The 14888-nt window shown below is 43.5% G+C and overlaps 1 gene segment (V, D, J or C); it reads right to left on the bottom strand.

Moving 5' to 3' along the window:
- The window catches only part of LOC133541816 (uncharacterized), a 35998-nt gene that overhangs the window by 14238 nt on the left and 6872 nt on the right, over positions 1-14888 (bottom strand). Inside the window, 3 exon segments of the C gene segment in view lie at positions 21-320; positions 1243-1295; positions 1866-1878. Of these exon segments, the coding sequence occupies positions 21-320; positions 1243-1295; positions 1866-1878 (366 nt within the window).

Here is a 14888-nt window from a genome sequence, read left to right as displayed (position 1 = left end):
ATGCTGTAAAAATCTCTTACCTTCTGTTTTTGTAATCACGGCATCAACAGTTTTAGTTGAATGTTTGGCGACACATCGAAATTTGGCCCTGCTGTCCCAGTCGGCTTGCCTCACTCGGATCTGACTGACTCCCGTGTAAAGGTTGTCCTTCTCCACTGAAGGATACTGAATGAAGTCAGACAAATCGGCCCCATCTTTGCTCCACGCAAATGTCAGTGGAAGGGGTTTGAAGCCGGTGGCCAGACAGCCGAGAGTGACCATGTATCCCGCTCCGGGGCCACATTGCATCAGAGGAAAGACAGTGGGTGGGGCTGGTGTGCCTGTGAAAGGAAAAGCAAGTTGTCAGTTGAGATCAAATTAAATAAAAATAGTAAAGGGAAGACACATATTAAACCATATTTAAATTGTAGGAACAGAAAATAAGTAGTCGGTTATGATACAATTCCATGAAAATGGTGAAAAGATAACACACACCATATTTAAATTGTAGATCAAATTGCAAAATAGACCTTATTATATTTTACATGTCACAAATTATTTAATTCTCATTTGACATTTTGAGTAAACATTTTCTCAACATTGGAAAACATTGTTATAATATATATATATATATATATATATATATATATATATATATATATATATATAATGTGTGTGTGCGTGTGTGTGTGTGTATGTATATATATAAATTAACTCACTCAAAAGCTTAGAAAAACGAAACCTGTTTGATTATTAACGTAGCACAGTGCAGAAACTCAAATTCAAGCAAAATAATCATTGTCTTATTTCATAAGACTCTGTTGCTGTCGATGATAGATCAATTTGCAACCATATGCTATAATAATCTGTCAAACAACATAGAAGATTGGACTCGCCAAAGCGCTATCACACTCAATTCTGATGTTTGTTTTTTTCAATTGTTATGTAATATCTCAGAGATTTTAGCATATGTTTGACTACTTAAGATAGGCAAATAGGTCTAATTCTACTGTTGAAATACTGGAACTACTTGATATCAACAAATTATTGCACTTCATCAGAAATATTAAAATAATGTACTTGTCCTTTCCAGTAGAATAGAATTACCACAAATATTGACTTACCAGATGTAACTGTGACTTGGGTTCCTTTTCCCCAGTAGTCCAAGTAGTACCAAAGTGACATAAAGTAAGAGCATTCCAATACAAAAACTTTCCAAATAAAGAATTAAAAATGTCTCAAAAGGACGTAAGAATTACTTACCAGATGTAACTGTGACTTGCGTTCCTTTACCCCAGAAGTCCATGTAGCGATTGCTGTCACAGTGATAGAACATAATGTGTTTACAATGAACATACTATTACATGAAAAAAAAAGAATGAACACAGGAAAAAGCTGTTCCTCAAAAATTATTTCACAGGCAACTCCCTTGAGATTTGATATTTTTTCCGGTTTGCTTTCTAACGTCTTGATTGTGTTTGGATGCATAACCAGAGATAGGTAGTTTTGTGCTACATTATTTTGTTAAACATTTACTCAAGTAACTTTTGGGATAATTGTACTTGTCTGAGTAGTTTTAACACAACATACTCTTTACTTTTACTTGAGTAATTTTGTAAAGAAAGAAACACCACTTCCACTCCGCTACCTGAAGTTTAATTCTGATCGCTACATGTTGGTCTAGTCAGGGAGGTGACAAAGAACCTGATGGTCACTCTGTCAGAGCTACGGCATTCCTCTGTGGAGAGATGGGAACCTTCTCCAAGGACAACCATCTCTGCAGCAATCCACCAATCAGGCCTTTATGGTATAGTGGTCAGACGGAAGCCATTTCTTCGTAAAAAAAAGTTTTCTTAAACGCACCTGAAAGACTGACCATGAGAAACAAAATTCTCTGGTCTGATGTGACAAAGATTAAATTCTTCACCATGAATGCCAGGCGTCATGTTTGGAGGAAACCAGGATCCGCTCATTACCAGCCCAATACCTGCCCCACATTGAAGCATGGTGGTGGTAGCATCATGCTGTGGGGATGATAATGCCTGCAAACATTTTTAGGGCTCTGTGGTCTCTAATAAGCCTGCATACTTGAAATACAAATTTCAGGACGGAACATACGGCACAATACAATCAGCAAGATGTGATGGTGCTAAATAGTTTGGTATTCTGTAGCTGAGTAACAAAACATTAATGTCGCGCTTTATGTGTACTGGTAGCCGGTGCCGGTGGGCCAGTATCTACGTAATATGATCAAACTTTCTTGTCCTGGTCAAAAGTTTACCAGCCACATTTTGTACCAACTGCAATATTTTAAAGCTGGACACGGGGAGACCCTGGAAAAATACGTTACATTGATTAATACAAGACGTAACAAACGCATGTATAATGATCTCTAAGTCACAAGTGGACATAATGGGACACATTTCTTACAACGAACAAAGTACACTGTCTTCAAGTCAAATTAATTGTGTGTTAAACACAATTGGTCAGTAAAACTGATTCTGCCTCTGATTTTAGTGATATTACGGCTGTTTTAATAACATTCTTAATATGATGCAGAAATGAGAAAGTTGGGTCAAAAATAATCCCGAGATTTTTTTGCTGAGTTGCTTGGGACAATTGTTTTATCGAAATTCAAAATGGTAACCGCAAACAAGTGTTTGTTTCTAGCAGGACAATTATCAACATTTCCGTTTTCTTGGAGTTAAGATGCAAAAAGAATAACCATTTTGGTACAAATAATTAATACTATGTCTGCTGCTATTTTAGCTGACGAGTATGTTCTGACCCACAAAGGAAGCTTCAATAAAGCCTTTTCTCCGTTGCAGCATGGTCCAATCACGCACCATCACATAAGTAGGCAACATGTGGCACCATCTAACTATGGCACATGTTGAAGAGGTTCATTTAGCCTACTGATGGCACAGTTAAAGGGGAACATTATCACAATTTCAAAAGGGTTAAAAACAATAAAAATCAGTTCCCAGTGGCTTGTTTTATTTTTCAAAGTTTTTTTCAAAATTTTACACCTCCCGGAATATCCCTAAAAAAAGCTTTAAAGTTCTTGATTTTCGCTATTTGTGATGCAACTGTCCATTTCCCTGTGACGTCATACAGGGCTGCCAATACAAACAACATGGCGGTTACAACAGCAAAATATAGCGACATTAGCTCGGATTCAGACTCTGATTTCAGCGGTTTAAGCGATTCAACAGATTACGCATGTATTGGAACAGATGGTCGGAGTATGGAGGCAGATAGCGATAACGAAATTGAAGAAGAAATTTAAGCTATTGAGCGAATAGCTATTGTCGCTATTCGACCATAGCATGGGTAAACCTAATGAAGTGGCCCATAGCATTGGCTGCCTTATTAGCATCGCCGGTAAAATGTGCGGACCAAACGATCAGGACTTTCGCATCTTGTGACACTGGAGCAACTTAAATCCGTCGATTGGTAAGTGTTTGTTTCGCATTAAATGTGGGTATCTAGTTTCAAATGTACATACAGCTAGCGTAAATAGCATGTTAGCATTGATTAGCGTAGCATGTTAGCATCGATTAGCTGGCAGTCATGCCGTGACCAAATATTTCTGATTAGCACATAAGTCAACAACATCAACAAAACTCACCTTTGTGATTTCGTTGACTTAATCGTTGCAAATGCATCTGCAGGTTATCCATACATCTCTGTGCCATGTCTGTCTTAGCATTGCCGGTAAAATGTGCAGACACTCTGGCAAATTCAATGGTGGGTCTGGCGGCAGATTTCTTGCCACATTCGCATCTTCGATGCTTCTTGAATCCCTCCCTGTTAGTGTTGTTACACCCTCCGACAACACACCGACGAGGCATGATGTCTCCAAGGTTCCAAAAAATATTCGAAAAAACGGAAAACAACAGAGCTGAGACCCGGTGTTTGTAATATTTTGAAAATTAAAATGGCGGATGTATTACCTCGGTGACGTCACGTTCTGACGTCATCGCTAAAAGACCGATAAACAGAAAGGCGTTTTAATTTGCCAAAATTCACCCATTTAGAGTTCGGAAATCGGTTAAAAAAATACATGGTCTTTTTTCTGCAACATCAAGGTATATATTGACGCTTGCATAGGTTTGGTGATAATGTTCCCCTTTAAAGTAAGCCAAGATGGCGGCGCCTTGACGGGCTGCGACTACAGACGCTCATGGGAGAAAGAGAACATTTGGCAAAAAATACCAGACAATTCTGCAAATTTCATGGCTGGCTTACAGCGTGGACGCTCCGTGATCACTTACGACGTCAGACGATTTTATATGTGGATAGATCGGGCCATTTTGGACTGAAAATGCGTGCACGTTGGACCACCTCGCTAGCATGGGAATACTTGGCTGGCTACATCCAGCGGCCTCTGACGCAGCGGTGTATAGTACCAGCGGGGATTGTCAACGGAAGACACGTAAGCGGTGTGATCGAAAGCAGAAGCGCGGATGCCAAGCGGGGCTAACAACAAAGCAAAAGGCTAATCCCCACAGATCACCGCTTCCTTCCATCCTGAACCTGGATTTAAATGGAAGACGTGAGCCGGCTAGCCTGGGTGAGGAGTCAGTTAAGTTAGAACAAGTTTTTTCTGCTATGACTGTGTCAGAGTTGGACATTGGTTCTACTGAGGTGGCAAATTATGATGCGTTCAGTTTATCGCTGCACCAAGCAAACAATCGGAAAATTCCCCTCTTATCAATTCCTTAATATGGTCATAATTATCTTAATTATCAATGAATTCTCAGAATCCGTTGCTGATCTAGTGACGCATGCCGATAATATAATTATAATGGGGGACTTTAATATCCATATGAATACCCCATCGGACCCACCGTGTGTGGCGCTCCAGACTATAATTGATAGCTGTGGTCTTACACAAATATTAAATGAACCCACGCATCGCAACGGTAATACGATAGACCTAGTGCTTGTCAGGGGTATCACCGTTTCCAAAGTTACGATACTCCCGTACACTAAAGTAATGTCCGATCATTACCTTATAAAATTCGAGGTTCAGACTCATGTTCGGCAAGCTAATAAGAATAATAACTGCAATAGCAGCCGCAACATTAATGCTGCCACGACGACAACTCTTGCTGGTCTACTGCCCTCGGTAATGGCACCATTCCCAAAGTATGTGGGCTTTATTGATAACCTCACTAACAACTTTAACTACGCCCTGCGCGAAACCATTGATAGTATAGCACCGCTGAAGTTTAAAAAGGCTCCAACAAGGCGTACACCATGGTTTACAGAAGAAACTAAATCTCATAAATTATAATGTAGAAAGCTGGAACGCAAATGGCGCGCGAATAAACTTGAGGTTTACCATCAAGCATGAAGTGATAGTTTAATAACTTTTAAACGCATGCTTACCTTAGGTAGAGCTAAATATTACTCAAATCTCATCCGCCTTAATAAAAACGATCCTAAATTGTTGTTTAGTACGGTAGCATCGCTAACCCAACAAGGAACTCCTTCCAGTAGCTCCACCCACTCGGCAGATGACTTTATGAAATTCTTTAATAAGAAAATTGAACTCATTAGAAAGGAGATTAAAGACAATGCGTCCCAGCTACAACCGGGTTCCATTAACACAGATACGACTGTGTATACGGCGGATACTGCCATCCAAAATAGTTTCTCTCGTTTTGATGAAATAACTAAAGAATTGTTACGTGTAAATGGAATAAAACAAACATGTTTACTTGACCCACACGAATTGGTATCTCAGACTTAACCTGTCTTGGTTTAACTCCTATCTTACTGACAGGATGCAGTGCGTCTCCCATAACAATGTGACCTCGGACTATGTTAAGGTAACGTGTGGAGTTCCCCAGGGTTCGGTCCTTGGCCCTGCACTCTTCAGCATCTACATGCTGCCGCTAGGTGACATCATGCAAAAATACGGTGTTAGTTTTCACTGTTATGCTGATGACACCGAACTCTACATGCCCCTAAAGCTGACCAACACGCCGGATTGTAGTCAGCTGGTGGCATGTCTTAATGAAATAAAAAAATAGATGTCCGCTAACTTTTTGGAACTCAACGCCAAAAAAACGGAAATGCTGATTATCGGTCCTGCTAGACACCGACTTCTATTTAATAATACAACTTTAACATTTGACAACCAAACAAACAGTGGCGACTCGGTAAAGAATCTGGGTATTATCTTCGACCCAACTATCTCGTTTGAGTCACACATTAAGAATGTTACTAAAACTGCCTTCTTTCATCTCCGTAATATCGCAAAAATTCGCTCCAATTTGTCCATTAGTGACGCCGAGATCATTACCCATGCGTTTGTTACGTCTCGTCTCGATTACTGTAACGTATTATTTTCGGGTCCCCCCATGTCTATCATTAAAAGATTACAGTTGGTACCAAATGCGGCTGCTAGACTTTTGACAAGAACAAGAAAATTTGATCATATTACGCCTGTACTGGCTCACCTGCACTGGCTCCCTGTGCACTTAAGATGTGAATTTAAGGTTTTACTACTTACGTATAAAAAACTACACGTTCTAGCTCCAGCCTATCTTACCGATTGTATTGTACCATATGTCCCGGCAAGAAATCTGCGTTCAAAGGACTCCGGCTTATTAGTGATTCCCAGAGCCCCAAAAAAGTCTGCGGGCTATAGAGCGTTTTCCGTTCGGGCTCCAGTACTCTGGAATGCCCTTCCGTTAACAGTTTGAGATGCTACCTCAGTAGAAGCATTTAAGTCTCACCTTAAAACTCATTTGTATACTCTAGCCTTTAAATAGACCCCCTTTTTAGACCAGTTGATCTGCCGTTTCTTTTCCTTTTCTCCTCTGTCCCACTCTCCCTTGTGGAGGGGTCCAATGAAGTACTGGCAGTCCAGAGTCGGGACCCAGGATGGACCGCTCGTCCAGAGTCGGGACCCAGGATGGACCGCTCGTCCAGAGTCGGGACCCAGGATGGACCGCTCGTCCAGAGTCGGGACCCAGGATGGACCGCTCGTCCAGAGTCGGGACCCAGGATGGACCGCTCGTCCAGAGCCGGGATCCAGGATGGACCGCTCGTCCAGAGCCGGGATCCAGGATGGACCGCTCGCCTGTGTATCGGCTGGGGACATCTCTGCGCTGCTGATCCGCTTCCGCTTGGGATGGTTTCCTGTTGGCTCCCTTATGGACGGGACTCTCGCTACTGTGTTGGATCCACTTTGGACTGGACCCTCACGGTTGTGTTGGATCCACTATGGATTGAACTTTCACAGTATCATGTTAGACCCGCTCGACATCCATTGCTTTCGGTGCCCTGAGGGGGGTTGCCCACATATGCGGTCCTCTCCAAGGTTTCTAATAGTTATTGTCACTGTCACCGACGTCCCACTGGGGTGAATTTTCCTTGGCCTTATGTGGGCTCTACCGAAGATGTCGTTGTGGTTTGTGTTGTGGTTTGTGCAGCCCTTTGAGACACTGGTGATTTAGGGCTATATAAATAAACATTGATTGATTGAAGGCTCATGTGAAAATACTGCAAGAAACCTAGGCAGTTAATAAACAGCTGTCCCTTGTTGAAGTGAACCAAATCAAAACCAGTAGTTCTGGTAAAGGCCCCTTCAGTGCCGTATTCCTTTAAAAGTGAGTGTGCGGATCAAGCTGTTTATTCCCCTTTTATTATGAAGGGTGCTGCCTCACTGACTGATAGCATTGTAAAAGTCCCAGTTACTATTTTACGTGATACTGCAGACTCAGTCTATTTTTCTTCGTGGTGTGTTGCCTCTTTCACATAAAACCTCCTTAAAATGTAACGAGCTGGTGTAAGGCTTTGGAATTAAATTTGCTAGATTAACCATTCACTCTGGTGTTGCGAGCAGTGAGCGGAGACAGGCCGGAGTGGCAATTTTTGATGCCCCTCGGTTCAAAGCCCGTACGTTGGATTTTAACCCAGGTTGGGGCATGGGTCCTGACTGTTGTTTGTGCTGATACACCAAATAGCCGTTCAGAATACCCACTCCTTTTGGATTCCCTCGACGGAGTACTAGAAAGTGCTCATGGCTCATGGGACCCCAGAGGACAGGTACAACATGGGAAGAGTGTGGCAAAACCATGGAAAATGACTTCTGGACAGCTTCAAAGTGATTCTGGACCATCATCTGCCGCCTCTGGTGAGGGAAACAGTGCACTTCCAACACTGTATATGGTGGGAATGGTGTGCTGTTGACCTTAACTCAGGACGCTGTGGATCGGTGGAGGGAATAATGAAGAAGCAGTGCCTGGGGAATCTGTGGTGGGCTCTCGTATTTCTGAGGCTGAGGTTGCCGAGGTAGTTAAACTCCTCGGTGGCAGGGCCCCAGGAGTGGATGAGATCTGCCCGGAGTTCGTTAAGGCTTTGGGTGCTGTGGGGCTGTCTCTGCTGACAAGACTCTGCAGCATTGTTTGGACATCGGGGCCGGTACCTCTGGATTGCAAGGTGGTTCCTCTCGTTAACAAGGGGAACCGGAGGGTGTGTTCTAACTATTGTGGGGTCACACAAATCAGCCTTCCCGGTAAGTTGTGTCTGGTTGTACTGGAGAGGAGGCTACGCCGGCTAGTCAAACCTGGGATCAAGAGCAGCAGTATGGTTTTCGTCCTGGTCATTGAACTGTGGACCATCTCTTTACTCTCGGTAGGGTTCTTGAGGGTGAATGGGAGTTTGTCCAACCTGTCCACATGTGCTTTGTGAACTTTGAGAAGGAATTCGACCGTGTCCCTCGGGAAGTCCTGTGGGCGTGCTCCGAGAGTATGGGGTATTGGACTGTCTGATTGTGATGGTCCCCTTCTTGTATGATTGGTGTCAGAGCTTGGTCCGCAAAATAACTTTTATCGACGTTTCGTCTCGATTACTGTAACGTATTATTTTCGGGTCTCCCCATGTCTAGCATTAAAAGATTACAGTTGGTACAAAATGCGGCTGCTAGACTTTTGACAAGAACAAGAAAGTTTGATCATATTACGCCTATACTGGCTCACCTGCACTGGCTTCCTGTGCACTTAAGATGTGACTTTAAGGTTTTACTATTTACGTATAAAATACTACACGGTTTAGCTACATCCTATCTTGCCGATTGTATTGCACCATATGTCCCGGCAAGAAATCTGTGTTCAATAGACTCCGGCTTATTAGTGATTCCTAAAGCCCAAAAAAAGTCTGCGGGCTATAGAGCGTTTTCCGTTCGGGCTCCAGTACTCTGGAATGTCCTCCCGGTAAAAAAAAGTCTGCGGGCTATAGAGCGTTTTCCGTTCGGGCTCCAGTACTCTGGAATGTCCTCCCGGTAACAGTTCGAGATGCCACCTCAGTAGCAGCATTTAAGTCTCACCTTAAAACTCATTTGTATACTCTAGCCTTTAAATAGACCTCCTTTTTAGACCAGGTGATCTGCCGCTTCTTTTCTTTTTCTCCTATGTCCCCCCCTCCCTTGTGGAGGGGGTCCGGTCCGATGACCATGGATGAAGTACTGGCTGTCCAGAGTCGAGACCCCGGATGGACCGCTCGCCTGTGTATCGGTTGGGGACATCTCTACGCTGCTGATCCGCCTCCGCTTGGGATGGTTTCCTGTGGACGGGACTCTCGCTGCTGTCTTGGATCCGCTTTAAACTGAACTCTTGCGGCTGTGTTGGAGCCACTATGGATTGAACTCTCACAGTATCATGTTAGACCCGCTCGACATCCATTGCTTTCGATCCCCTAGAGGGGGGGGGGGGGGGGTTGCCCACTTCCGAGGTCCTCTCCCAGGTTTTTCATAGTCAGCATTTTCACTTGCGTCCCACTGGGTGTGAATTCTCCCTGCCAACTGGGTGTCAGTTTTCCTTGCCCTTATGTGGGTTCTTCCGAGGATGTCGTAGTCGTAATGGTTTGTACAGTCCTTTGAGACATTTGTGATTTAGGGCTATATAAATAAACATTGATTGATAGATTGATTGATTGATGGACAGAATTTCTAGGCGCAGTCAGGGCATTGAGGGGATCCGGTTTAGTGATTGTAGGATTAGGTATCTGCTTTTTGCAGATGATGTAGTCCTGATGGCTTCATTTGGCCAGGATCTTCAGCTCTCACTAGATTGGTTCGCAGCCAAGTGTGAAGCAACTGGGATGAGAATCAACACCTCCAAATCCGAGTCCATGGTTCTCGCGCGGAAAAGAATGAAGTGTCAACTCCAGGTTGGGGAGGAGATCTTGCCCCAAGTGGATGAGTTCAAGTACCTGGTGAGTCTTGTTCACATGTGAGGGAAGAGTGGATCGTGAGATCGACAGGTGGATCAGTGTGGCGTCTGCAGTGATGCGGACATCGGTCCGTCGTGTTCAAGAAAGAGCTGAGCCAGAAGACGAAACTCTCAATTTACAGGTCAATCTACGTTCCCATCCTCAATTATGGTTATGAGCTTTGGGTTATGACCGTAAGGACAAAATCCTGGGTACAAGCAGCCCAAATGAGTTGATTCCATCGGTTGGCGGGGCTCTTTCTAAGAGATAAGGTGAGAAGCTCTGTAATTCGGGAGGAGCTCAAAGTAAAGCCGCTACTCCTCCACATCGAGAAAAGCCAGATGAGGTGGTTCCGGAATCTGGTCAGGATGCCCCCCGGACGACACCCTGGGGAGGTGATTAGGGCATGTCCGACCAGTAGGAGGCCACAGGGAAAACCCAGGGAACGTTTCGGCTGGTCTGGGAACACCTTGGGATCCCCCGGGAGGAGCTGGACAAAGCGGCTAGGTAAAGGAAAGTCTGGGCTTCCCTGCTTCAGCTGCTGTAAACGCAACTCAACCTCGGATATGCGGAAAAAGATGGATGGATGGAAGGACCCATGCACTCTCTTCAGGCGGCCTTTTTTCCCCCACCATTCACTGTGTTACGTGCACCATTTTATTGATTATTTCCCATTACTCTTTACCTTGTAATTGTTTTAGTGAAGTAGTAGCTAAACATGATAAACATGACATACCAATACATGATTTGATGCAATCTAAAAGAATGTTCTGATCAACTGTATTGAAGGTAGCACTGAGAACAACACTGATGTAGCGTGCCTTTCAGCTGAGCTAGCGCTATATTATGCCATACCCTGAGTTACAATAGGTTACCATTTTGAGCGCACCATTACTCACATGTTTGTGATGAAAGCGCCACTTTCCACTTCACCTCTGCATCCTGACAGGCAGCAACGCCCTCCGACTGGTGCTGTTGTAGAGCATCTGCACAGGGGTCCCCAACCTTTTTTGCACCATGGACCGATTTAATGTAGGCATTATTTTTAGAGACCGGCTTTCCATTTGTGGCAGATAAATACAGCAAAAATAAGTGCAAGAAAAATAAAACTCACTCTAATGCTGGGGGGCTTGTTTCTTTGCAATGAGATCCCCAGCAGGTTGATGGTAACCTGCTGGGGACTGCAGATGGAAATCAGCCTTTGGCTACAATGTGTCACATTTATATTTGATATGTTCATTAATGTGCATTGTAACATGTCAAAAAGTTAAAACAAATATAACAAATGGTAACTTCCTATGCGGAGTTTTATTGTACATCTATAAACAATCTTATTGGTGTGTCTCGTGGGACAGGCGAAAGTTAAGTTGGAGAAAATGCAATCGTTTATAAATGATTTAATGTTTCTGTGCGGCCAGGTAGCAAATGCGTCACGGACCGATACTGGTCCCCGGACCCGAGATTGGGGACGCCTGAATTCTACAGTGTCACACCTGGGTGAAGTCTTGTCTGGGTTTCGTCTGGTTTCATGTTTTTTCATTTCCTGTTTTATTTTGAAATGCTGACTCTGCCTCTCGTTTCAGATCACTTGCCCTTCCTCCTGTTTCACTGGTTTGACGCCCTTCCTGATTGCCTGATTGTGCCCACCTGTGTCACCCTCCCTCATGTGTATAAATGTCTCACCCTCCTCATGTCCTGTGCCAGAGTGTTTCGTATCTTTTGTGCGTACCTCCAGCGTTCCATGTCCACAGACATTGCCACGTTTTTGTACCCTTTTGATCCACGGGACTTTATTTGTTTGTAAACCTTTTTGTCAGGTAAGATTAGCTTCTTAGCATTGCCTCCGTTGGAGCGCTTTTTGTTGTATTTTGCATTTGGTATTCTTAGCAGATTTTTTCCCTCCGCTGCTGGAGCGTTTTGAGTTTATTGAGAATTTTGTTAGTTTAGAGGTTAGGTAAGCTCTGTTTTGATAGCCTGTTTAGTTTCTCCCCTTTTGGACCCTTCCCCATCTCCAAGGGCATCGGCCCTGCAGCAGTACGCCTACGTCTACCCAGGTCACTCCGTGTCCACCCAACCTTCCACGTCAGCCAAGTCAAGCCGGCCAAAGAGAACCCTATGGTCCCAGTCACTAAACCCCCCCCCCCGCCGCTCGAAGCAGCAGATGAAGGCCTTCTGTACCGGGTCAAGAGACTGTTAGCGGTACGTAAAAGAGGTCGAGGAAGACAGTTTTTAGTGGATTGGGAGGGGTACGGTCCTGAAGAAAGAGAGTGGGTACCCCAACGGAACATTGATGACTCCTCCCTGATCGAAGACTTCTATAGACTCCACCCTGAGGTCCCTGGGCCGTCAGGAGTCGGCCCTAGAAGGAGGGGTTCTGTCACACCTGGGTGAAGTCTTGTCTGGGTTTAGTCTGGTTTCATGTTTTTTCATTTCCTGTTTTATTTTGAAATGCTGACTCTGCCTCTCGTTTCAGATCACTTGCCCTTCCTCCTGTTTCACTGGTCTGACGTCCTTCCTGATTGCCTGATTGTGCCCACCTGTGTCACCCTCCCTCATGTGTATAAATGTCTCACCCTCCTCATGTCCTGTGCCGGAGTGTTTCGTATCTTTTGTGCATACCTCCAGCGTTCCATGTCCACAGTCATTGCCACGTTTTTGTACCCTTTTGATCCACGGGACTTTATTTGTTTGTAAACCTTTTTGTCAGGTAAGATTAGCTTCTTAGCATTGCCTCCGTTGGAGCGCTTTTTGTTGTATTTTGCATTTGGTATTCTTAGCACCTTTTTTCCCTCCGCTGCTGGAGCGTTTTGAGTTTATTGAGAATTTTGTTAGTTTAGAGGTTAGGTAAGCTCTGTTTTGATAGCCTGTTTAGTTTCTCCCCTTTTGGACCCTTTCCCTTATCCAAATAAATATATTTTCTTAAAATCCTGCATCTGTGTTCAGAGTCCTGTTCTGGCCGTGACATACAGTACATTCAGTGTCATTGAATCATCAATTAAAACTATTTTCTTCTCACCTTTTTCTGTTCTCTGCTCCACTATGGTAAACTTTTCCTAACCGCGCCAACAAGTTTGTTTCAGAATGCTTTCCTCAAACAAGTCTGCACATGTGCAGTAAATAACGTGTAATACTCCATTGCGTGAGAAGGGAGAGGGGATCTGTCGCAAAAGTCATCTTTGATTAAGTATTTTTAAATAAGTAAATACTTGTTTTGAATAGAAGGAAACTTTAATCATCGTTTTTCAAACGTTTGGGGGCCCGTGGAAATCCGGGGGCCCCAGGCATCTGCCTGTGTCCTGGTGACAACGTGTATCTTTTATCCGTTGTGTTCTTGGCTTACAATATTTCTTTCAGTTTGTTGACTATATTACAAAACACCTGGGGAAGAAACGGTCGCTTCCTGTGGTTTATTAATATCAACCAGACAGGATGTTGATAACCACATGTCCAGAATTTTAGAAAAAAAATTTCTGGGTTTTCATATTAGTTGTGCTTTCAAAAAGCATTATAAGAAATTCAACATTTCGTTTATGAGATATTTATTTGCATATTGCTAATTTATTTGCTCACTCAAGTCACACTATATATAACACTTATTTACCTTGTTTTCTGCTGTCTTTGTTTTCCATGTGCTCATTGTTCCATGGTCTCCACCTTTTTCCATCATTAGTACACCTGTGTTTTGCCGTGATCCTTGTCTCCCCTCCAATCAGCTCTCTCCTTCCACTGCACTTCTGGTACGTTCTATTGATGCTAGCCTTTGCTGGTCTTTATGCTGTCTCCCTGATTATTATCAGGTGCGCTGATAGCCGATAGTCTGCAGCTGCGGCGTTGCATGGGCGTGAAGCGGGGGGGTGTTCTGGCATACTGCCAGCCTGAGTGTTGATGGATCTTGCTGCAGGAAAATTGTGAGTTTGAGACCGGCGTGACAAAGTTTTTGCAAGTTAGATGATGGCTAACTAATCCTAGCCTCCATGGCAAGAAAATAAGCAACAGTAACATTGACATTCTTCAAAGTGACGTTATCACTGGAGGACTAGAGGATGAGGAACAGCTAAACATGCTGCACTAAACACCAGACGAGGACACAATAAGCCATGCTAATCACTAAGCTAGAGCTTTTGAATGTAAACAGGGGTGGGCAGACTGATAAAACTATTTGACAGAAACAATGCCAAGTATATTATTGGTATATGGTTCATACTACAGTGATTAGATCGATATTTTTTACTATTTAAAAAAATAAAAATCTGTCTTTCTTTTGTTATTGTCTCCAGGAGTTTAGGACTTTATAGAAGAAGCATTGCTAAGGTAAATTTCTTGGATGTACGGAGTGGTATAGCTTGGTTGGTAGAGTGGCCGTGCCAGCAACTTGAGTGCCACCCACACTGGTTTAAATGTAAAAATTAGATCTTGGGTTTTACTATGTAAAGCCCTTTGAGTCACAGGAGAATAAGCGCTATTTAAATATAATTCACCTAACTTCATTTCACACTACGTACACAAGGGCCGGCGACCAATTGATACGAATATTGACTGTAATGATACCAAGTCTACTGCAGTATGAGTATATAGTCAATACTACAGTGATGAGATCAATATATTTCATCATCACAAAATATTTTTTTCAGTTGTTTTGATGTTGTGTACAGGACTTTAAACCAAAGCCAATAGTCGTT

Source organism: Nerophis ophidion, linkage group LG23, assembly GCF_033978795.1.
Source record: "Nerophis ophidion isolate RoL-2023_Sa linkage group LG23, RoL_Noph_v1.0, whole genome shotgun sequence".
Classification (NCBI taxonomy): domain Eukaryota; kingdom Metazoa; phylum Chordata; class Actinopteri; order Syngnathiformes; family Syngnathidae; genus Nerophis; species Nerophis ophidion.
The sequence above is the reverse complement of the archived record's forward strand: the minus strand, read 5'-3'. Positions and strand labels throughout refer to the sequence as shown.